The sequence below is a fragment of the Anopheles stephensi genome, chromosome 2, assembly GCF_013141755.1.
Source record: "Anopheles stephensi strain Indian chromosome 2, UCI_ANSTEP_V1.0, whole genome shotgun sequence".
NCBI lineage: Eukaryota > Metazoa > Arthropoda > Insecta > Diptera > Culicidae > Anopheles > Anopheles stephensi.
In genome coordinates, this window is record NC_050202.1 from 61,145,712 (window position 1) to 61,171,431 (window position 25,720).

Below are 25,720 nucleotides of genomic sequence, written 5' to 3' on the forward strand. Positions count from 1 at the left end.
ACACACACATCACAATGGATTTTATCCGGAGAGGTCGAAATACAGGGTTTCCGAGAAGAACTAACGATGTGCGAGCCATTTCTGGGCAAAGGCTAGGTTGAAGTCAAGGTGTATGTATTTAGAAGGTGGATTTTTATCGATTTGACAGGGCGACATTTTAGTCGAGTTATGTCAGAGTTTGTTTACAAAAACATATGGTATGGGGCTACCAACATGAACAAACAGCCTCGATTCTCAGTCCTTTGAGCAATTTCGCTAATTTATGGGTCATCTTCGCATATTAAGTGTTGTCCCACAGACGATTGACGATATTTGGTTGCATTTTTCGTCAAAAAATCGCAAGCGATACCACCACCGGCGCCTCCTCCGACGCTGCCGTCACTCTTCTCAATACCCTTCCCCTTGATCACCACAGAACTGTTATGTCAGGTCGAGAAATGTCAATTTGCTCTAAACAACTCTACCTTCTATATCTACATACCTTGGGTTGAAGTAAACAACTGCCAGGTAGAACTGGCGATCTGTTGCCCTTTCTGGACTATGGCCAAGTTGAACTAGACACAGGCTAGGTTGAAGTGGACGATGGCCAGGTTGAACTGAAATGTCAAATTTGAAACAATTGCTGAAGCGTTCGCAAACGGTTGGGGTAACGCTTGATTTTAAAAAATATTTAAAAAATGACCGGTAAAACCATATTATTTGTAATAAATTTGTTTAAAGGATATTAATTGAAGAGAACGCTTCAATTGCAACGTAGCTCGTATGTAATTATAAAATTATTGTTTACAGCTCTTTGAGCATGTTTAAATGCTCAAAAATATTTTTTTTGTAATGTTATTTTTGCTTTCCAAGTGCAGTGTAATTGAGCAATATACGCTAAATTTAGGCGAGTTCAAAAAATATAATATCTTGAAGCAAGCCATTGCTAATTCTAAAGCTCAAAGCGCATTAAATAATAATTTTATAATTACATACGAGCTGCGTTGCAATTGAAGCGTTCTCTTCTATTACAGGGTTTCCGAGAAGAACTAACGATGTGCGAGCCATTTCTGGGCAAAGGCTAGGTTGAAGTAAACAACTGCCAGGTAGAACTGGCGATCTGTTGCCCTTTCTGGACTATGGCCAAGTTGAACTAGACACAGGCTAGGTTGAAGTGGACGATGGCCAGGTTGAACTGAAATGTCAAATTTGAAACAATTGCTGAAGCGTTCGCAAACGGTTGGGGTAACGCTTAATTTTAAAAAATATTTAAAAAATGACCGGTAAAAACCATATTATTTGTAATATTTTTTTTTAAAGGATATTAATAGAAGAGAACGCTTCAATTGCAACGCAGCTCGTATGTAATTATAAAATTATTATTTAATGCGCTTTGAGCTTTAGAATTTGCAATGGCTTGCTTCAAGATATTATATTTATTGAACTCACCTAAATTTAGCGTATATTGCTCAATTACACTGCACTTGGAAAGCAAAAATAACATTACAAAAAAAAAAAAATATTTTTGAGCATTGAAACATGCTCAAAGAGCTGTAAACAATAATTTTATAATTACATACGAGCTACGATGCAATTGAACCGTTCTTTTCAATTAATATCCTTTAAAAAAAATTATTACAAATAATATGGTTTTACCGGTCATTTTTTAAATATTTTTTAAAATCAAGCGTTACCCCAACCGTTTGCGAACGCTTCAGCAATTGTTTCAAATTTGACATTTCAGTTCAACCTGGCCATCGTCCACTTCAACCTAGCCTGTGTCTAGTTCAACTTGGCCATAGTCCAGAAAGGGCAACAGATCGCCAGTTCTACCTGGCAGTTGTTTACTTCAACCTAGCCTTTGCCCAGAAATGGCTCGCACATCGTTAGTTCTTCTCGGAAACCCTGTAATATCCTTTAAACAAATTATTACAAATAATATGGTTTTTACCGGTCATTTTTTAAATACTTTTTTAAAATTAAGCGTTACCTCAACCGTTTGCGAACGCTTCAGCAATCGTTTCAAATTTGACATTTCAGTTCAACCTGGCCATCGTCCACTTCAACCTAGCCTGTGTCTAGTTCAACTTGGCCATAGTCCAGAAAGGGCAACAGATCGCCAGTTCTACCTGGCAGTTGTTTACTTCAACCTAGCCTTTGCCCAGAAATGGCTCGCACATCGTTAGTTCTTCTCGGAAACCCTGTAAGGGATGATGAGCTGATTACGATGTTGGCGACGAATGACGCGCGAGATGATGGTGGTCCGTGGATAATCACTAGAATATCTATCCTTCAATGATCGCAGCAGATGAATGTCCCAGCTACTCCTCCATGGACTACTTTGCAAAAGCGTTACTAGCTATACCGTCGTGTGTATGTGTGCGAGTGTGTTATGCTGCGTTTCTTGTGCCAATGACTAAACTACGCACTACCCATCATCGTCACAGCGCTTGCTGCTCCTAAATGCTGTTTCCCCGAGCCATCCTTGCTGCACACCCTGTGTAGGTGTGTTTGTTTGTGCGTTCGTGTGGTGCAATTCGATTTGTTCCGCTTACTCCGCGCTACCATACACATTCACACACACACACACACACACACACACACAATAAGCGCTCTCTGTCTTCAGTTCTAACCAGTTGGTAAGGGTTTTGTATTTCGAGTGTAATTCTTTATTTATACTCCTTCATTAATTTGATATACTATAGTGGAAAAGAAATAAAACAAAACTACTACTAACAACTATAGGAAATGAGAGAAACAAAAAAAAAGGAAATGATCAATTAAACATCGTAAATTCTTCAGAGGGAGTCAAGCGGTGCGCGCACCTCACCTATATACCTTTGGACTGGGAAAGAAAAAGGCTAACAGTGCTCTCTCTCGCTCTCTCTCACTCGCACTTCCATATCTACGCTGGCAGCTTTCCGAGGTCCGATAGAGCGCAACGCACTTGCGGACCAACACAAAAATCGCCTACACATATTATTAAGTGCATGTCCAAACTAAACCGAAAAAAGAAGGGCTAACACATCATATTAAACAAAAAACGCTCTTCCAAAAGGCTCTATCGATCGATCGATAGCGAATTTTACCGAAATCTTGCGCGAGTTCAACCGTGCGCTTACACTCTTCTCTACTACTACCTACATCATCCGGGGAAAGTGAATCGAGTAGGAGGTTCTAGCGAGCAACTAAAAGTCCTGTGTTGTATGGAGAGTCCCTCTCCCTGTCAATCTCCCTGTGATCGAGGGCTTTCTCCTAACCCTTCGGGCATCCGGAACGAAAGATGATCCCTGGTCGACCCCAGTACTGTGTGTCCGAGCTTGCTATGCCATATCCCATAGCCTCTATACACTCTCTGCGCAGTAGATCGAGCAGGCGCAACCAATAAAATGGCCGCGCGTCTAAACGTCTCTCGTCTCCGGGCGGCTTTTTGATCGAGAGATTGATTGTATTTCTACCAGAATTTGGTTCCTCATCAGCTCAAGTTGTTATACGGGGTGTGGTTTGGAAAAAGGCAGCGCGATCCTGTACATCTATTACAACGATTCTCAATCACAATGATATATCTCCCTTACTGAATACGCAATGCAATTCTAGTTTTACTTGAACATCTGGTTTTGTTTTTTTTTTCTTTGTTTCCGTGTCCGTCGCTCAGCCTCTCTCTCTCTGCTAGCAGCATTCGGGCTTCCTCTCTGCGCAAGACGTCAAATAGCTGCCAATTCAAAATAGATTCTGAAGGCAAGAGATTATACTGGGACGCGTGGCGTGGTGAGTGGGCTGGACTGGGAGGGAGGTTTTCGCCTCGGTCCCATGATCCACAAACCATCGCGTGTTACGACGACGACCGCCACCCGATGGACCATTGTGTTCGTGTTTTTCACACGATTTCCGGTTAAAGTTGATTTACTTAATAAATACAGTTCTGCTTCCGTACGATTTAGTACAGCGCGCTCTCGATAAATATATAAAGAATGTCAAATTTTCTCCTCTCCCGTCCAAATAATGCACACATACGCACACACACACACACACTTCTTCCACTATCCATTCCAGCGGCAACAACAGTCTATTCAGCTTTTCGTTTCCATTACTGCCATTCCGAGTGGCCCCCACAGTTCATGAGCGGCTAAGGGCTGATGGTCCTGGATCCTGGATGCGGGCGGCCGCCACATATCGTTGCCATTTCTCTAACGCATCTTCACGGTGCCGTGTTTCCTCGTGTGGTAGTGTGTATTTGCATGCATGCATCTCTCTCCTTTTACGCTCACCTCTCCTCTCCCGCCGCCGTTCCGCATTCTGATGATATTAAGCTAATTTTGTGGTTTAACCGCTCTTAAATAATAGGATGGCAACCTGACCGAGATAGAAGTAGATGAAGTGGCGTGTTTCGTGCGTCACGTACGATCCAAAGTTTCGACCCACGATGCAGTGCCAGGTGGGGTTGTATTTTTTGTCGAATTCTTTCTTTATGTAGGCGGCGATGTCCTAAAATGGAGAGTAGAAAATAGAAGAACGAGCCATTAGTCCACAGTCGATGTTAAATAGTTCCGGTAACGGTTAGCAAATGCAGAGACAAATGCTACGAATTCATTATTTGTGCACACTTTTCACGACGAACTATCTAAGGAGAATTGCTGCAACGGAATCGATATCGGAATGCAGATAGACTTCACAGTTTTCTTTAACTTCTCTCTCCTTCTATCTCTTCTTTAGGCAGCACGTTGCCCAGACGCGATCCCTATCAAATAATTCCATTCTGTGATGGGTATTGTATGAGCACCAAGAGTTTTCTCGTTTCCTGCGACCTATAAACGCAGCCCAGCAGTTGTTGGCTGAACAAAATTTGGGTCGTAGCGGTGGAAAAAAAAATCCGTTCCCCCATTTTCTGCAGCTAGACAACTGGTGTGCTTTTCACTCGGATGGTTTGTGTGCACACAGGACATGAATGCTTCCCGTAGCTCCACTCCAAAGCATTATCACAAAAGACAACGTAAAATAGGAGAACGACGCATGCAAAATAAACAGCAAAATGAATGCATCCTCCTCTGCCATGCAACGCCATGGCCCCAGAGCTCTGTGGTGTGGAAATAAAAGAACCCCGAGCGAGTGCCCCGGATGTGGCAGAAAGACCAGAAGACCCATGCGATTCCTGTTGAGCGGCTGCATCGTGTACATGCAAAGTAAACATAATCAACCTCTCGGTCCTCGGATCTCTGCGATACCCACTCACTCTGCAGGTGGCTACAAGTAGAGGATAATTTACGCTGTGATTCCTGCATGAGAAGAACAAGCCGAGCGCACACGAGAGCTTCGAACGAGAGCGCAGCACCACTCACCACATACAGCAACTCACGGGGACATCATCTTGTTGTGCATCATTCATCGCTGGGTTATGTTTGTCTAGCAAATAGCGAACGAGCGACATAATCAGGGAGGTTCGTCGGTTGCAAACTTTTGTGTTACCGGAGCAAAAAAAAAAAGGTTTACCCCAGTCGGGAACGGTCGGCGGCATCAGCAAAAGCCGCTGTCATGCGTAACAGTTAAACCAAAGTCATACAGCAACTAATTAACCTGGAAATCATTTTGATTACCAAAAACATACTAAATCTTTAACTTAGAACCACTGGGAGTAAGCTACACAACTTCACCCGATTGGGATTCAGAAACTTAACCAGACCAAACCACCCCTGCTGGCATCACTGTTGCTGAAAAAAATTGTAGGTACATGCTAGTGATGGGAATAACCACTCAGTAACGAGCATTATTTTAGCACCGGGGTTCAAATCCCATCCAGACCGCCTCCCCGTACTCAGGACTGACTTACTTTACTACGGGTAGAATCAAGTAATTGAAAGCAAGAAATGGCAGGCCAAGACCTTTCAAGCTTGTAGCTTGTATTATATCAGAGTAATTGAGTTAGAATTGTGAGTTACATCTTATATTCACTCTTGAGGATTTAAATCTCAAGGAATCATTTAACGCACCGTGCCATGACTAGCCACCCACTTACTACGTTTTAACTCACTCACCTCATTTTAAGTCACTCGTGAATTTGATATCGCATTACATCATGTTTATTTCAAACACAATTTTTATTTGCTGAACTCATCTTGTGTGTTTTAATTTGTCAAAGTGATTTCACGGGTGAGTAATACCCGTAAAGTCTGAATAGATGCCCCCCCACCCCCCCCCCCACTCGAGGCACTCACTTTTCGCTGCTGAGTTACCTTAAATTTAGGTTAAAGTTAAGCAAAAGTGTTAAAAATTGGGCTAAAGTCTGAATAGATGCACCCCCACTCACGGCACCCACTTTTCGCTACTGAGTTCAAGGTAAAAGTAAAGCAAAAATGTGAGAAATCGTTGTAATAATTATTTATAATAATTAAAAATAAGTAAATAATAAATAAATTAATACTTACAGCAAAATGTCTGAGAAATATACCCTTTTGGGTAACTCAGTTGCAAAAATGACTGTCCGTGAGTGGTGGGGGGGGGGGGAGGGCATCTATTCAGACTTAAGCCGTGAGTGGTTAATCGGCACAGGGAATTAAATCACAAGTGAGTGAAAAATAACTCTTCGTCATGATTTAAATCATCTAGTTCATTGCTAAGATTCTGACTCAATTTGCACATTTCTAGTACATGACATAAATCGACAACCGGATGCAGTGACAATAATTTACTAATTTCAGTTCAGATTCGTAATGCATGCGCATTGTCAGTAATATTTAATGCTTCGTTCGACATTGCATGGTAATTCTGTTGTGATTTGAAATTGTGAATAAAAAGCAGTTTTTATAATTCAATATAAACTCAGCATGCGTACATAGGTCCCTGAGCCAGATGTAACACATACAGTAACAGTAACCAACGGAACCACCAAATCGTAATTGAACTTCTGATACTTGATTTCCATTTTCCCTGTTTCGTCGGATACATATCTACTGAATACACTTCACGTGCCGATGGCCTTGACTGACATCGTCAGACCGGCCAGGATATAAGGCCACAGTGTATTCAATCCATTGCAATACAGGGATAGGCTTTGCGCGTCCTTCCGTCCGGACGATAGCATGCTCGGCGACCATTAGTAACTGTGCCATAGACCTACCCCGACGCGGGATACGGATTTTACTAAAAGCCCCAATTTCGATACGAAGGCACGACCCTCTCTGTCCCTATAGGGAAGTAGGTAAGAGCGCTACAAAATTGGAGCACCGTTTCCACTAAACAAAACACAATAAAAAGGTAAACTTTGTATCGATCTTGCCCTCACCGTTGGACTGACGCGCCAGGGAGAGCGATTCTCAAGTAGGACACAGCAAGCCGCTACATACCGCGAAACCAATAAAAACTACCACCGAGAGAGCCTTCCTACCGGGGATCGAAGGAACATTCCTTGCAGCTGGGTGGGCGCGTCTATTAGCTCCAAAAAGGCAACTTCTTTTTGAGGTCAGTAATAGTTGGGCACCGATAAATTCAACCTTACCCATCAAGTTTTAGAGGTTGAAGGAAAATTGAAGATTCTAACGCCACAGCAATAAAAGCCGAGCGAGAGAACAGGGCAGGCTATCCTTTCAGCTGCAACCGTATACATCTCCGATCAGACGCCCTGCCTTCCATTGAACTTGAGCTTGTTTTAGCCCTCCGAAGAAGGCGGGTGGTTGTAACATCACTCATATCGAGGTCATCAGCAACAGAGCACGAATAGAACGAATTTTATTATAGTACGTTTCGATCTAGCCGAGAAGTAACCGTATCGGCTTTGAGAATTCGAGAGCCAAGCGCAACTTTTTACCTGTTCACTGCATAAAATTGGTAAAATTGGAAACTTTTGCTAGCGACATTTATGACCCATTCTTGCTCCTCATCGGTCCACGAACCGTCTGCGCAATTCTTCAACCCCTCTTCCAATGCCAGAGGGTGGAGAAAAAACTTCCCCCCATTACTGCAGCGAATGATGAATGCAAACCCAAGGAAAGAAAACTTTAACAACCGTCTACCAAGTCTCAATACTCCCCTGCAAACCACGGCTCTTTCATCGACTCTGTTAGCATTCCCTTCCTAAATCCTTTTCTTCTGCTTCTTTTTTGTTGTTTAGACCCCCCAAACCCCCACTATCGTTTGATAGTTTCTTCTCAAGAGTAAAATTTATTTGTTTACCGCACACAAACAGCAACAACACAACACCAGCCCACACTGGAACGTTGGTTGGAAAAAGCAGGTGGATGGGCGGAAGATCTGCAGGATATGCGTCCGGTATGCCTCCATTTATAATGCGCTTTACCTCAAAAAAAAAAGGCAAACGGTGGGCAACCGTACAGCGGTTAAAACTTTATCGATCCTTTCCGTGCGCGCATTTAACGCGAAGGGAGTCATGATAGTATAGGGTAGGTAGGTATTTTGCTGGCGGTTCCTCAAAAGGGTAGTACAAAACTCAAGCTTCCCTTTTCGCGACAAGTCTGCCGCCCACCTGAAACCGTTTTTCGCATTTCAAATGACGACAGTGTTGAACATGGCAAAGTAATGAAATATTAACCATTATTTTGGAGTATCAATACCACTATCCAATCCACCTGAGTTGATGATATGGACCTTACAAACTTCAAACCAGCTTACAGGGGCCTGTTCAACAGCTTATCCTGTGAATCCTGTGATTGTTCGCAGCAAGCTTTTCCCTGTGAGCGCTACACATAAACAGTACCGCCGCCGCACGCCTTAAGAACAATGGAATTAAATCATTCAACCGATGGTCAATTTACTCGCTAAACGTTTTTCAAATGCTATTTTCTTCTCTGCCAGCTCGAGGCTGTGGCACATCGAAACACAAACGCGTATTGCCCTCGGGGAGCAGCAGTTGCCGCTGCTCCGTGTAGCATAATAAATTCCTTCTCCACGAGAAAATGATTTAGATGAAGGAAGAGAGAGAGTATACTGCCTGCTTTGGGTTCTACTTTTTGCTCGGCTCGGGTTGCTGATACAACTTTTCCATCCAGACGAGCGCGCGCGCACGCTCCCTCCTCCCAACCGGAGCCACTACTCCTCCGGTGTGGTCAGGCTTTGAATCATCATCAACATCAGTATATCACCAGCGTCAAGCAGCACACGGATCTCTCTCCTCGCAAGCAGCCCTGTTCTCATCATCTTGAGAGTGGCAATCGAGGTTCTGGCTGACGCTCGCTTGCTTGCCGCTCGTCATCTTCAACCCTGACGCCACACCATACAGCCAGCGCGCTGCTAATCTTGACATTAAATGGATTTATTATTTCACTTTTCCATGGTGCTTCACGTGCACGGGCCCCCCCCCCCCCCCCTAAGGCCGCCAACTGGGCGCTAACATCCAGAAGCAAAACAGATAACGACCGTGTGCCGCACCATGGATGCTTGGCTTGGCTGGTGCCAGTGAGTTAAAGGCGAATAAAAGATAATTCCAAAATTGAATCAAATGCCAAAAGGAAACCGTAGGAAGGCAAACCCATTGAAGAAAGTTGTTTGGCGGTGCCATACCCCGGGGTCGCCCTTTTTGTTAACCTTAAAAGGAAAGTATATTACTTTCCGAGCAAAGGTAAGAAGAAAAAACAGCAACCAACCAAATCTCGACCCACACGAGTTTGGTTCTAGGCATAGTTAAACGGAGCGCACTCGCCACGAACGGATCGCTTGTTGAATGTGTGGGACTGTTGTATGTGTGTGTGTGTGTTTCTCCTGCTCAGAAAAGCATGCCAAATACGAATCTCTCATCAAATTTCCCATCTGTTGCACAGAGGATGCGGCATGCTGATGCGCTGCGCCGTCTTCTTCCGGGCAGGGTAAGAGAGTTGCTCGGACCAACCGCGTACCTCTTCGCTTTTCTCCGGTTCTCTCGCAAATTTCTCCAACAATGTGCCACAATCCACACGCACAAAACCATCATCCGAATGACGAAAAGGGAGGAGGGAGGTGCAGGAGAAGGCGGTACACATCCTACCACCCACAACTCAGCTTTTAACCCGGTGTTGTGTGTGCATTTTCTACCATTCTTTAAAATTTCCCTCTGAGTGAAACCAAAATATGGAAAAAAGGCCACCAAAGGTAATCACCATCTGCCGTCAGGGTTTTCCTCTGCATGCTTTGTGCTCTCTCTCTCTCTCTCTTTTTTCTCGCACACCAAGTTTATGTCGTGAAAATGCGTTCCTCATTGAAATACATTATGTGGTGTTGAACGTCACCATGGAGGGAAAAAGGTTGGAGTTGCAGGCGGCAAACAGAGGTATCTCATCGAGGCATGGCGATATGCGGGGACACGACGTGAAACACTGTACTAAATTTAGCCACGACACGAAGATAAAATGGAAAATTCCAGCAAATTGCTTGGGTCACACCAGTCAAACGGTCCGCTGATGGCCACAGCAGAGTGAGTGTGTGTGTGTTATGGCACAGAATTGAGAAGCTGCCAGAAAATAGCCAAAACCTGACTCAAAGGTGAAAATTGAATTTAAAAGTGACGTTTTTGTACAATCGCGCCCATGATGTGAAAATTCTATAGCCTTCTTTTTGCTTGCTCTGTGTTCAGATGGAAAATCCATCTTATGTCGTTGGATGATGCGAAGTTATGTTCATTAACGCTACTAAAGCAAACCACCTAAACATGGCGTTAATATGCCGAAACATCTCACCAACAGATGTTACCTATATACAGTTTGCTAGGAGAACGCAACCAGAAATTAAAGAAGATCCTTTCGCGGTACCGTTCCTTTCCGACACGAAATCGATCCATCGATCAACAGATGTCGCTGATATCTGTTTGCAAACTTTTCCGCTTCTTCGAACCACCCCCACTCACTGCTGCACTGCCAGTGAAAGTTTTTGAACCTCATCTCTATCTGCAAACATCATAGGAAAGCGGCCCGCCATTCACCGCCCCCCTTCCCCTTGCCCTTCCCCCGCAAATCCATTGTGCGCCGCCGGGGAATTTGAGAAGACTGGACTGAGTTGGTGCAAAAAGTGAAGCATAATTCCATTAGGAGACAATAAATCAATCAATTTATGAATTGCTTTTCTCAAATTGCGGAACCACTGGAAGGATTTATAAACAAAGCAAATCTCGCGGTGCTTTCTCGTTCCATTGCGAGTTGCTGTGGTGAACGCCGAGGTCCCCGTCCCCTCTCCGGGTTTCCCCCAATACCACACAACCACCGCTGGTCACGTGCGTACCCCACCACTTGGGGGAGAGTGCGGAAATACAAGATTGCCGGAAATTTTCACATCCGCAACCGGGGAAAAGTAATCTCGAGAGGTTCGTTTCCAGGGTACACGGATGGAAGTGGCAACAACGGTAGCGCAACCTTGAAGCAGGATCTTTTATCCTATTTCCCATCAAAGCACAGCAAACAACGACCTCACTGTTCTCGCTCTCGCTCTTTCTCTCTCTCTCTCTCTCTCTCTCTCTCTCTCTATTCTGTTCTCTACTTTCAAGATATTCAAGCCAAAAGAAGGACACATTGTTTTTACGTTTGATCCTAAATCGTAAGGAAACACGGGTACAGACAGTTCTTTCGCGAACGTAGACTCGACTGTACCGGAGGAAATCGGAAAATCGCACCAATTTACAGACTTAACAATGTTCACATTATATGATAACATAACAGACATTTAATACGGCGTCTCGCTTGATCGTATGAGGAATAGTGAATCTCTTATCGGTACGCCAAAATGAGGTTTTGTAACAATCTTGATGTTCCATTCCGATGTACACGCCCGCTCTGGACAAACGCGTGAAAACAACATGGGAATAAATTATTTTTTGGTTTTATTTTTATCTTTGGTCCTCAACTGATAATTGCTCATCCTAGAAACACAAATTTTCACGCCGCCATCCCATGTACGGGTGAGTGGAGCACACTCCAACAGCAAGAAATCATAAATCAACAAGTTTTATCATTGTTTATAAGGCTTCATTGCCACCACACCTCACACACACCCACCTCAACGGATCTCGCAACCATGCGCTGCTGCTTCTTCCCTTGACATACAAACTTTTATGACCGCAAGCTCTGCCACCTTTTCATCTGTTTGCGTGAACCTTAAAACGCGGCGAGAGCATAGCAACAATTCAGGGGGACTTTAAAACGAGAAGGCCATATTACGTATCGCCATCGTGAAGTCATTATTTTACCTTAAAATTCTTGACACAGCAAATATCCCAATTCTGATCAGTTCTGATCTTACTAAGTCATGTGTGGTGTCACAAATTAAACGTCGATAAACAGGCTCGAAAGTCTGCAAGTATTTGACACGTGTTAAACTACATATACATACTATCATGTTCACTTAGTTAAGTAATTTCCTGTGCCAATGAAGTTAGTACATACATGCAACTCAGCTAGCAGCCGCCTATGGTCTAGTCGTCCTTTTACAGTGTGATTCATGTGTGAAGGAGAGGAGTTTCCTCGCTCTGTAGGTCACAAAAATCAACCTTTTAACACGCTGCTTTTATGCGTTGTTTAGCTCTTTTACACACCCACACACTTACTCTTTCTATTTATCTATCTACCAATCTCATAAAACACTACACCTCACATCAAAGAATTGTAGCAATACAGTACACGGCACGTGAAAATCTGGAACGGCAGCAGTCTCTCGTCCTGTTTCTTTTGCACTACACTTCACAGCATGATGCAAATGGTTGAGAGCTTCCGGTGACACGATTCCACACTTTCAATGTGCGATCCTTGCCTTTAGAAGCAAACCGATGAAAATGAAGTCGACATCGCCAAACATCAAAGGACAAACAAAGGGAGGTACTGCTTTATCAAACGGAGGCCTACATGTAGAGAGTTCATTTCATAACAGAACAGCGAAACGATGCATTTTAATTGAACCGAAAGCCTATCCATACGCGGAGAAGACTGTTTAGCTATCGATAATCAATGTTCCACAGAATTGCCCTAAGCTGCAAATAAATCGTTACGAACATTTTCTGCTCATCAAAATCGGCACTTGTTTTCCTGGGAATGTGAAAAACGCGCCTCGTTAAACTGTGAGGAATATACTTCCAACACCTTGTTCTTCGACAAACTGTGGCGTTTAATTGCGGCACAAGCGACAGAGCCGAGAGCACGTCCGGTATAGCGTGTTGTACTGCTGCAGTGCTAATCGTGAATTTTTTAAAACCATACCCATACATCACAAACAACATCGCGGAGCCCACCAGAAAAGGGCACACACACATAAATAGCACCGGCGCCAACTTTATCGAACCATTCCTGCCCGCCACCAGCGGAGGAGGTCATCGTGTATCCGATGTCTTTGCAGTTAATTTGACCGCGAGCGGCGGCTACAAATAAACGTCGACGCTTATATTGATTGGCGATAGAAGTATAGCAAGGACAAAGATGTTGAGCGGTTAATCTCTGAATATGTTAGGGAACCTTGTGACAATAAATGGATGAGTACGGCAGAAACAGAAATATGGTCGGGCAACGATTATGAACTGGACCAACATCATGAAAAGTTGTCTCACAGTACCACCATTTGTAGTGTCTGTTGCTTGTTATCGTTCTTGAATGGCGTGCAATTAACGTCTAAAATGCAACAATCATTACAGAACTGGATCAGCTAAACCTCTCTTTCACCCCCGTTACTATAATTACTGACTATTTATCGAAAAAGCCAACTCTTCTTTCATTGAGGGTGGACTTAACCCAAAACATAGCGCGCGCGCGCGCTTTTGGCACACCAACGACTCATTCCCAGGTGCACCACCCAGTCCCGATTAAAGGAGTGTCAACCCCCCACCACAGCAAGCAGCAGCAACTGGGCCAAAATTAATTTCTCCAATAAAGCACAACTCTCGGCAAATGAAACTTTACCGTGGGGCAGAAGCAACGCAGGGGGTGCTGCCGCGCGCTCATAAACGCTCGACACGCGATGGAAACCTATCCCAAAAAACAGAAAGGCAAGAACGAACTAAAACCTCATTCCGAAAAGAAATTTTAGCAAATGGGGCGCCACTGAACTGGATTTGTGTGTGTGTGTCTCGGATCACGGAAGTTTTTACCACGCTAAATGGCACATATTTCCACCGAAGTGATACCAGCAGTGTACACCACCCCAAAAACATGAAAGAAGCCCCAATCGAAAACGATATTCGATTGCAATTTGGCAAAGGAAATAAATGGGAACACGCTATTTCCCATTGCAGTGAAACTTAAAGGAAATCACATTCAGGATGTTTCGAATCAACCGTTGTTGGTTTCGGGTCGTAACTGCGCTCCCTCCCTCTAACAGCGATTTCCCTGCGCTTAGACCCGCGAATCTTCTAACATTCGTAGTAGTGCGGCGTTTTTGCATTATTTTCAATATATTAGGTTTCTGCGATAACTTCATAGCTTAAACAAAAATCCTTTTGCAATTTAAAGCATTTTTCCATAGCACGGCATAACGAAAGTGGCTGACAATTATGGGTGCTACACCCTCAACAAACACTCCATAAAATGAATCATCCCTCACAATTATTCCACTTGAACGCGTGCATATTACGCAACACCAGCCGCTTCGTACATCCCTTACGATGGGAAACAGAACTAAGAACCAGAATTACTCTACATTTCTGGTTTTTCTTAGCCCTGTGCCAGCACTGCTTTCGCCGAAGACCAGCCATACAAAGCATCATTAACGAAACCTAGCCAGATTTGTATCCTGCCTCGACGACGCTATGAACATACAACTTGTTGGAGAACAACTTGAAGCAAACACCTCCAGAACGCTACCATAAAACACACGGAAAAGCTACCCCGGATGTAAGCTCTGAGTTTAGTCACTTTTCCTACAAAAAAAAAAGGAGGATTGGTCTCAGAACAGATAGTCCTTCACAAATGATGATATTCGGTTGACAACCGATTCAAGAGTATCCATAACCCCAAAATGAAAGGAATGACCGAAAGAAGATGAAACCCACCCGGGGGCAAGAAAATTGTCCTTTTGTCCTACACTACAAAACCATAACCGTAACCAACCGAAGGGGCTCTCGGGGGCTCTCCCATATTTGCTGTGGATATCAAGCATGTGTGCCGTTGTCTTCAAGTCCCATTAAGCATGGTAGGGTCGGCAGCATCATCCGGGTCCACCGATGACGCGATCCAAAAACATCAAAATAATGGTTACGGATTTGATACGGGCTACACATCACATTGCTGGTAAATGTGACCGCTGTCCAGAATCTTTTGTGTGCAGCAGTGTGGCATGTCATTTTTATTGCACAGTGGGATTTTTGTATGGTCATTACTCGTTTTATATAAACATTGTGCTTTGCTCCTTAATACTGTTACAGGACAGCGAGTAGAGCATGATAATATACATTATAACAAGTGATTTGAAATGTTATTATTCTTATTTTTCCTCCGTTTTTGAACATCTATGCCCGTTAACAAGTATCCATCGAATCAATGTTCCGTTACAGCCCAGGAACACCGTGTATGTTGTAAGCCTGATTGGTCACTCCTAGTGTGACCAAAAATTATTACACAGCTCCTGTAAGCCAATATAAATGGTCAGGATAGAGGGAGAGGGATTTAATCGAATAATAAGCAATATTTCATTAGACTTTGTTTAACCGTTTTTGACCACACTGCAAGCACACTGTGAAGCTTTCGCAACGTGTACTGCGGATTGCATACATGCAGGCGTAAATCCTACAGTGCCTAACAAATTTTGTCAGGGGAGGGGGCCTTCTCGAGTCTTTTGCCGAAAGTACAAATCCCCTAGTCTTAGTAAGGATCAGGACAAAGAGTTAAGTAAATTGTAAGCTGTCGCGTAGAAGATTTTTGAGGCCCAACTGTTTTTGAGAACATTTTCGTTCGCATAGTAGCATCGACATAGAACAACTATGGATTTTTTTTCTATTGTATTAACCCATAGTAAGAAATCTTGCTGAGTCAAACTCTCCATCATCGATCAATATGAACTTGTCTAAGGACAAAAAAGGTGAAAAAAACTTGCTAGAATATTTCGCCATAAATACAAAGACCAAGATTTCATAAATAATCTTACAATAACTTTAGTTACACTCTGCACATCCTGCAATAAGAAATTCCCTGGAAAAGATTCTTAATGTAATGTTTTTTTTTCTTCTTCGAATCAGATTCCAACTTAAAGCTCACAGCAGGAGCACATCAAAGCCATAAATATTTGCTGCAATAAAATGCCCCTCCGGTTAAACACAATCCAAACTATGCTCTCTCCGGATCTTCCAAAGTAACATTTTTCTAACGTGAAACAAACAAACTAGTGATAAATCCGCAGCGGTTCGTGTATCGTGTATGTGTGTTCGTGTACACACAAAAAAAGAGCGAAACGCACAGTAGTAATGTGCTGCCCCGCGAAAGCAGTAAAAGGGACACGGATGTCATAAAAAGCGGTTTGATCTGAATATGAATTACCAAGCTTAATGCGGAAAAGCACCACACATCCCTGTAACTCGCGCGCTCTCTCTCGCGCTTTTCCTTTGCAGACCTTACACGCATGCTCGCGAATACATACCAGAAGGAAAGGAAAACTGAATAAGTAATGCTACTTGTGGTGAAACAAAAGCTAAAACCACAGTAGATCACCACCGAATACCTGCACGCGTCCGCAACCAACCAATATCGTACCAACCGCTCATCCATCCCCGAGAGAGAGAGCCAGTCAAGTGGTTGTTATGCCAATTTTTATGAAGCAACCCAGAAGGGCACAACGGGAATTATAGCTACAGCGTCTCTCACTTCCGCTGCGGACACACCCGAAGCGAGGAAAGCATAAGCGCGGAAATCAAAAGGACATTCGCTCGAGCGCTCTCCAAACCATCTTCTCACTTCTTCACACTCTCCAACCCGCCCAATACCCTTCCCAAACAGCACACGCACGGATATACAGGGTAAGAAACGCGATTAATTCATTCTTTTGCCTTTGCACTTGACATAAATCAAGTGCTGGAAGCGGCAAAACCAGGGCCACCTATCGATAGCAAGATGGACGACGAGAAGAGACACGCTAGCGAAAAAAGCAAAAGTGAACCCCATGCAACACATCTTCATGCTGCACGGCACACCAAGGCTCTCTCTCTAAATGGTTTCCATTTATTGCTTTCCTGTAACCCCCGCCACGTGTGCAGGAGAGGATGTGAAATGCCGGAATGTCCGCCAGTTCCGGCTCGTCAATGCTGCAATGACGGCACACGGTAGAGGTAGTTGAGATTACAGCACTCGTTCCAGCATCGTTTCTCGGAAGCTTGGTTAGCGCGCCCGGGACAACGTACATCCGGTCACTTGTGCTCGAGAGCTGCTGAATGAAAAGTGCTACCTCCATCCATAACACCACCATCGCGAGGGGATCTTTTCCTCTCGCGCACAAATCGATACCGCCACCGCCAGAGTATCATTTGTTCCAAACTGTGTTAGAACCTGACTTTCCCTGTCCTGGAGAATATGCGCTTCAACTGTGCTCAAATGTAGCCCGCGTGCGAACAACACGGAAGATGAAATACTGCACTTCCGCGGGATGGGGAATGAGTGTTCCCTTCTCGCAGGGGCCTTTTAAACCGGGCCACTGCTTTTTGTGCGCACATATCCACCATGCAGACGGAATTCGCGTGTACGAAACACGGAAACGGTTTAGAGCCCTTTTTCAAATGGCAGACGGCAAACTACCGAAAAACTTTTAAGGCCTTCCCCAACTCTAATTCCCCGACGGCGCGCCAGTGCCACCAAATTGCAGCCCGTTCTTTCCAACCTTGTGCTGCTCCCGGCAGGACGAAAAAGCGTTTTCTCGTAGATAACATTTCAACACGCGCCCTTCCCCTGCGCATACTACCAAATTTCGTTGCTATCGATTGCAGTTTTTGTACCGAGCTTGCAGCAGTAGTCCTCCGGTAAGGTTCCACACCACAACCATCGCCGTTCATTCGGTGTCGATTGGTGTTTCCTCTTTCAAAAAAAAGGTAGGAGACGAAAGCAACGAATGGAGCAAGTTTGCATGAACTCTGCCAAACCTGGGAGTATCACAGTCAAGCACGTGCACGTGCGGGAACGACACTCCACGTAACGAAACACGATTTTTGGCCAAACTTTTCCTCGCAATCGTAAAACAGAGAGAGAGAGAGCGTGTGCTCGGCTCGGCAATTACCCCATCAAGGTGGTTCGTCGATACAGAACGGAAAGAATGTTTGTGAAAGGGACGTATATGGTTGCAAAGAAGCAAAATGTGTTACTGCAGAACGTGTACAGAAAAACGGAAGTAAAGCATTTCATTTTCGCTTGCACAGACCCCACCTCTGCTTGCTTGCTTTTGGCGATTGATAATTTTTTGATATACTTTTACTTTAACATAAATGAAGTCCATTTTCTAATGACTGACAATCCTTGTTCGTTGCTAACGGTTATTTGTCCAACAGCACCCCCATTGTGCCAAAAAACGTATCGGATGAATGTGCCAACATGGGCAGCATTAACCCTAACCTTCATCAATGCTACATTTGTTGCATACTGTCACACGCACAGGAGAACACATAGCATTGCGCTGCTACACATGTTCTACCATTGCTTCTCTATGTGGCGCATTTTCATGACGCACACACAGACACGGCTAAGAACGACGCATCGCAAAACCCACTAACCCAAGTTCTCTGTCCTGCCGCTTGCCAAAACAAAAACCCGACCGAGAACGAGAACAACTCGAACAGTTGCAGTTGAAATAAAACTTTTGCCCGGAGCTAAAAATAATATGAATTTATTACAAGCGCATCTAACTGCACGGGCATTCCTGCTGCTGTGCTGGCTAAAACGTAGGAGCCAACGGATCGCAGAATGTGAAGAGAGCAGAGCAGTTGGCAGCAGTACGCACACTTTCCACCTCCTACGATACCGACAAGGATCCGCATCTTTGCTTGGGCATAGAAACCTTTTCTCGTCCACCGTATGTTGTACTAATTCGGTCGGCCGTACCATACCATGAAAAACAGCTGGTGTTGAATACCTACACACAGCCGGTCGCTGGTTGGCCTGCTACCGACAAGGCAGACACGGTAATGTCGACAGTGACATCATCGTTTCGTCACCCTTCTCTCTGAGGGCGCACATTAGTTACATTAAAAGTATGGCACGCTGCACCAACCCGCGCGCGTCTATCGGGGTCACGGCCGAAACAAAATACGGAATGAAGAAGATAATGCACGGTAGAAGAACACCCTGAGCTATCATCGCCATCATCGTTCGCGCAGGGGGAACTCACCGACACTACCCGCGTACGCCAAAAAACTTGCAGAGTTCCAGCCGTAGAAAGTTTTCACTTAATCATCTCGATACACCGGAGGAGCAAGAAGAGATACCCCACCATCCTTGGCATCGAGTTTCCCGGAAAAAAGCAGTCCCGGAAAAGCCCCGTAGATCATGGGGCGCCTGCCTCTGCGACGTCTGACAAGAAGCGGACAGCCAGCCGGCGCTCTAGGGAGCAATAACGAAACACAGCAGGTGTGTGTGTGTGTGTGTACTATTAATTCACCCATTTACTTCACCATTTACAGCAGGTGTGTGTGTCAGTCATATGTGTGGGATACAACACAACACCTTAAGCGGGTAAGAAATGTGCTCTCACACGTTTCAGGCAAATGCCACCATCAATGAAGAAACGACTCCGTCTTCTTTATGACACCCAACACCATCATCCCCTGTGTGAAGTCGTCCTTCTTGATACAAAAAAAAAGGCGGCACGCAGCATTAACGTCCTTGACAAGCCATTCCACGCGGTGTTCCCGGTCACTGTCCTTGGACTGTTTATGCAATTCCCGGGTCATCACTGCATACTGTACCCCCTCACAATTGCCACACGCGCCTTTCATGATGACCTCTATCCCATACTTTTCTCCCTTCCTTCCCGCCGTACATACCTTCTCTATGTTGTACTTTTCCAGTGCCTGCGTTGCACAGTCGACGGCGTCCTGCTGCATCTCCTCGCCCATGTCAGCATTCTTAATGACGGCCTTGCGGTCACTCATTTTTCTAGCGCTATTTGTTCTTCGGTGTCTGGATGGTGATGAAGGCGTTGAAGACGAAGACCTGCCGGAGTGTGGAGGAGAGGGGTGTGAAACGCCGACGTGCGTGGGCGGGAAAAAGAAAGTCGATTAGCTGTGACAGCAAAAAAAAAACGAAACAGAAATCATCCCGAAAGCGACCCAAATTATGGCGAACAGGAAAAGTCGACAATTAAAGCTAACCGTGCACTTTTCTTTTTGGTTTTTTTACATAAAGTGGTTTAAGATCGATCGGGGTAACACTAGGCCGACAAAAAAATGGATGAAACCCTTTCACTATCCCACGGGGCCGAGTGGTGCGTACCGCTGCAAACGATGACAGTGTATGCGGGAAGGCTGTTCGTTTTGGCGGAGCACAACGGCCAATTCCAAAAGCTCTACTCGAATGCGGAAAATATTGGTTTTACCTGGGAAATGATGGTTCCTGGGAAATTTTAATTTACGGCGCGTTTTGGAAAGACAAACTGAACGAACCCTTTGACTTTTGCTCTTGGATATGGTTTCAGTTAAATAGTGCAAATGGTTTTTCAGAGCCTACTCATTAGCGTTCATAAAATTGTGTTTGACATCAGCGATGGTGTCATGTCTTCATCCAATCGGTTCCTTTCTCTTTCTCTCTCTCTCTCTCTCTATTTCCCTTTTGCAATACTCAAGACTTTTTTATACTCAAGTACAGTAATAGGAGTTCTTAAAAACGAGAAATGGTCCCAACATTCGCATCTGCTGGGTGTGCAAGCAGGGTGCAAAAGCTAGATTTAAATCAACACCAAGAGAAAGAAAATAATTTCGTTATAGTATTGCATGTTGAAAATGATCTTGATTCATCACACCTTTGCCAAAGCGATTGTGCTTCTTACTTTGATTGGAAACTCTCTCAACTCTTGACACTCAGCAGTAATATGAATGAGCTGACGGTGGTCCGATAAGCACGTGAAAGTGAAACTAGTATTTGAAGCGACCCCGCGACAGCTTCTCATGCAACATGCAACAACCGAACCTTGCAAGGTGTTGTCGATTCCAATCTTCAACAGAGCTTACACTCATTATACGTGTCCTTAAAAGGAACATCAATTTTGCTCTGAACCACTCCAAACCCTTAGGAGCCCTAGATACACTGGCTCGAGGAGCTGCTGTTGGTTGCACCGCAGGCGGACAACCAGGGCACACAGCAGCATTGCTGAGTTGGCTGGCTTGCTGACCTTGAATCATAAGCGAGCCAACAACAATACAATCAAACCAAAGGAGCACATGGTTTTAATGCGCCCCAACCCGCCGCCGTGCGTCTGCGTGTGTGTTTGTATTGTGCAATATGTTCGTGCGCCTGGGACACATCATCGTCCTAAAAGGCTCCAGCCAGGATTCCTTTCTCGCGCTCTCTCTCTCTCTCTCTGCGTGTGGTGGTATACTCTCCGTTCTAGTTTCATAGCTGAATGCTGGTGCCATACTTTAATCCTTTGAGTTTATGTATTGCCGCATGGGCAATACAGTGCTTGCGGAGAGAAAAAGGTTAGAATATACCATCCTTAATTTTAGTCTCGCGTGAACCTGTTCGATATTCGTGTGTTGTGTTGTTGCAGGATATTTAAATTGCCATTTTCCATGGCACCTGAAGCACACACACACACAAACGCGCGCGCCGAGGGGACAGACACACCATTTACCAGCCACTTTCTCAGAGTGTGGGTATAGCTCACAAAACAGAACACGATTCACGGGCCAAACTCCACCTTGATTTCGTGGAAAGCAATTGCAACAAAAAAAAATCCCCAAACGGTAACCAATAACGGGGAGCACTTTCCGATTCGAGGCCAAGAGCGAGAGAAAGGAAAAGCACTAGCCGATGAAAATGAAAAGCGTTGTGTAGAGAAAACGGTGTTTCGTGCCGGTGTCGCGTTTGGACACCATAATCAGTTCTGTACACACGTGCAGCAGCTCTGTTTGGGGCTCGTGGATGACGAGTTGCCGTTGAATATTTTCCTTTATGGCACAAGCCAAGCAAAGGCGGAAAAGGCCCAAAGAACACCAATCGCACTCCTGGGTTTCGAACTCGGCCAATTCAAAAAGCACAACGGCCAATTCAAAAAACTTTTTTTGTGGCTCTACTCGAATGCTAAAATTTTGGCTAAATCGCTTAACAAAATATCTACTCGTAACTGTGACCGTATTGTCACAAAAGAAAACCAAAAACTGCTAGGGCCTGCATTGCCTCGATCAAACAAACGCGCGCGCTTGCAACAACGTCTCTACCCCTCCGTTTCTAGTACATTCGATGGGGGATTCCGTTTGAATTCTGGGTTTACTACTATCGACACTTTTTGCTACGGTAGTACTCTTCCCGATGGTAGATGGTAGAGTGAATCGCTAACCGTTATCGGCAGGCCAGGGCAAGGGGTTGAATCCGAAACTTAATATCCGTTACGCACGCCTTTCCTGAGGCTTCCGGTCAAAACGCGCCACAGTCTCCTGGGCTGAAAACGCGGAGATGTGAAAAATTTGCACAGGAAATTCCATCACCATCGTCGCATCGGACACACGTTCGTGCGTGCGTGTGTGTGTGAGTGTGTGTGTGTGTGTACACAGACCATCGCCAGTGCTTCCATTCTCATATCCATTTTTGGTGGGATCTAGGCATCCACGACTTCTCGAAGATATCTTTGGTTATGGTTACAGAAACAGAAACCACACACACACACGCACAAAAGCTCCACAACCTGGAATATGATTCGTCGAGGGCTTTGAAAATAGGAAAACAAGGAAAATTCTGGATTCTGTTTCTGGAACTGGTGAGACATTCTCTCAAAAAAAAAGAAACCTTGCATAGTCATGAAATTGAACATAAAAAAAAAGTATTTTATATCAACACTTTCTACCGTTCGTTTCGACACACTTATCCAGAGCGCACACACAGCGAAACAAACGGATGCTTTGATCGCAAAACTATTCCTGGCAAAGCCGTCCTTCGTGTATGATTTCGTCCCCAGGCAAACATACACACAGGCACACACACGCGCGCATACACCACTCTGTTACAGTTTTGCAGTATACACCAACGCAACGGCACGCCGTGATTCCCGGCAAAATGTGTTTTACGACAATTCGCACCTTTCGCACGCAAGATATTCCCACGCAGCACGATCCGAAAAGTTGGAAAATTGCTAGCAGGGGCAAATTCCTAGCACACGCACACGGTACAAATGAAGCTCACCCGTCGTTATTCACTCGTTCGCACTTGCTCTTTTCACACTGTGTGTTAGCACACGACGACGATGCAGACGAAAAACCGACGTCCGCTGTTCCGGCGAATTCAAGATAGTATGAATTTTCCAGGCAGTTTCTAGCAGGCGGTTTCTAGCAAGACCTATCATCCCAAACAATATACGTTTGCAGGCTGGATCGAGACGCAATGTGTCAGTCGCACGTTTGACATTTAAAATGTGGTGAAATATTTCGCGGGGCAATGGCACGCATGAACAATTTCAGCACTAGTTGAATGGGAAAAGTACTTTAGGAATACTTTCTGTTATAATTGGCCCAGTGAAGTGATTATATCCTGCTCCAGAATTTTTCGTTCACGACGAACTGCCAGGAAGAATAAATAAGAAACAACAAAACTTGAATTTGTTTTTTTAAATATGCTTAACAACCTTGGTCGAAACGAACAGCTCTTTTCTATGAACCGTGTTCATGTACAATCCGAGAACGGAACGAGCTTTCCGATACGAATGAGCTTTCCGCTGATGCAAATTTAAATTTTACACCAGTATAAACTTTGCAAAATCTATGTTATCTTTAAAAGCAATAATTTTTAATGTAAATGGGCTAAATTCGGTTAAATATTTACCCATCCACACAACCTTCCGTTAGGACAATTTGCAGCTTTTTTCTAAACTAAACCTTATCGTTGCAGTAATCTTTATTCTATATTCTATGGGAAGCCCACGGGATGCGCGTAATGCACGTGCATATAGCAAAAGTTATGGAGAATGCTATCTGCAGGACAAAGCTCGAAATGCTACCATCCATCTATCTATGTAAAGCGTATGCAAATACGATAGTGTAATAGGGTATAAAGTTTCATTTACCAACGTATCTTGATTTTGATGTGCTCCGAAAAAGTTGCCTTCACGGATTTGCTCATGAAGTCATAGCTTTAGCAAGCCGGAAAGGAAGTGGATTGATTGTCGATGATCGGAATCGCCAAGTAAGATTCCACCCGTTTGTTGCTCAGCATGCTTTATCACACCACGTGCAGAAAATTTGTGGCATAAACCTAGAAAACAAAACGAATCACAAACCTGCGTTACAATGTGAGTTAAAGTTGTTTTGATGCGCTATTTCTTTTTTATATAAACTGCAAAAACAAACAAAAAAGCTGCAGTAAAAGCTCCGAATCGATCGAACAGATATGACCGTTATAAATATACTTTCAGATATGCGATACAGCTGTTTAACGTCGACGGAACGCAAGAGGAAAAAAAAACAAAAAGAGCGAGAGAACTGTGCAATAAACATAATTCTCTAATACCGAGCACGCTACCTACACCTGAGACAACGGACAACATACATCTGCACCGGATATTGCGAAAAACACCGACAAGGACAACGATGCGACTGAACTGATTCTAGACGGAATGAAAAAAATAATCCGCAAACACACACTAGAAGACGAAGAGAACAGTTGCGAAAAAGTTGGAACACTATTTGCAACTTTTTTCTCTCGCGACACACATTTTGCCATCCATAAAATACATTGAGCATAAGTGCAGACGACGATGGGGCGATATGTTTTTTTTTTTTTTTTAATTTTGGTCTGCTAGTTTCTTCCAATTCCTTTACTGGACAGAAACATACACATGCAAACATACCCAAAGGTTAATCGTGGAATTATTATTATGCAAAGCTTTGTACATGTCCGTCGAACAAAATACGGTCACTGGCTCCCAAAAACGCTTTTAGTACTGTTCTCTCAGCTGGGGATCGATTATCTCTTTCTGCATTTTATCTCAAACAATCATGATTTACCTTCAGCGCGTGTCGTATTTGGTTACACACTATTAATCAAATGAAAAGCCTAGCGACTCACGGATCTTTCCCACACCCTTTCTGTTCGGAAAACGTTCTCTGTTGCTCAAGCACACAACACTAAAGTGGGTGCCCGTCCTCGCGCCTGGTCTGAAGACTATTTCCACGCTTTCTCGTCCTTATCACAGGGAAACACATGTACAAGCAAATCAAGTGCAAGTACACACACACAGCGGTTTTCTCTCGCGGTTCACCGTTCAGTTTTCCAGCTGATGCGACAACACAGTGTGTTCCCAGCTGAACTTCAACATTTACTATGCTGGCATGGGGCCATGTGATGCGTGCGAGCCAATGCTGTGTGCGAGAGAATCCTTGCCAAAGATGAGAGAGTAGTTGTGACCGGTTGTTGTGACGCTTGTGACGGTAATTCGATATAACTTTCTCCACATCGTTGCTTGTCGAGGATGGTGGTCTCGAGGTTCCCTGAAGGCAACGATATAATCCTTGCGAAATACATTTTAGCTAACAGAATGTTGACGATGGTCAAACGATCAAACAAAACGATGGTGTGTTCGGTAGAACTGAACTGAAGAAATCAAAGCAGTTTATAGAAAGGAGGTGGACGACACAGATTCTGTACGAGATTTTCTCAACTATCTTTTCCACATTTCGCCT

At 44.3% G+C, this 25,720-nt stretch overlaps 1 protein-coding gene across 6 annotated transcripts; it reads right to left on the minus strand.

The window, feature by feature from the left end:
* Window positions 1-2,600: 2,600 nt before the first annotated feature.
* On the minus strand, window positions 2,601-25,598 carry LOC118506550 (dynein light chain 1, cytoplasmic). Of its 6 annotated transcripts, none has more exons than XM_036043848.1 (4): window positions 25,046-25,598; window positions 24,106-24,293; window positions 19,880-20,048; window positions 2,601-4,464 (listed from the first exon to the last, which is right to left on the minus strand). In XM_036043848.1, exons 2-4 carry the CDS (start codon window positions 24,159-24,161, stop codon window positions 4,303-4,305), a joined length of 387 nt encoding a protein of 128 aa, XP_035899741.1. In that variant the 5' UTR covers window positions 24,162-24,293; window positions 25,046-25,598; the 3' UTR covers window positions 2,601-4,302. The 6 variants fall into 6 exon arrangements, with proteins under 6 accessions (XP_035899741.1, XP_035899744.1, XP_035899747.1 ...); XM_036043851.1 differs by lacking the exons at window positions 24,106-24,293; window positions 25,046-25,598 and adding exons at window positions 22,390-22,491; window positions 23,126-23,344; XM_036043854.1 differs by lacking the exons at window positions 24,106-24,293; window positions 25,046-25,598 and adding exons at window positions 22,390-22,491; window positions 23,229-23,341.
* Window positions 25,599-25,720: the final 122 nt, after the last annotated feature.

Bases quoted from the DNA above. Each gene is read 5' to 3' on its own strand.
- LOC118506550 (XM_036043848.1), bottom strand. From the start codon at position 24,161: ATGAGCAAATCCGTGAAGGCAACTTTTTCGGAGCACATCAAAATCAAG. The intron at 20,049-24,105 runs GTAAATGAAACT...ACACTCCGGCAG, and splicing joins ATCAAAATCAAGATACGTTG to GTCTTCGTCTTCAACGCCTT. The intron at 4,465-19,879 runs GTATGTACGGCG...TCTCCATTTTAG, and splicing joins AAAAGTACAACATAGAGAAG to GACATCGCCGCCTACATAAA.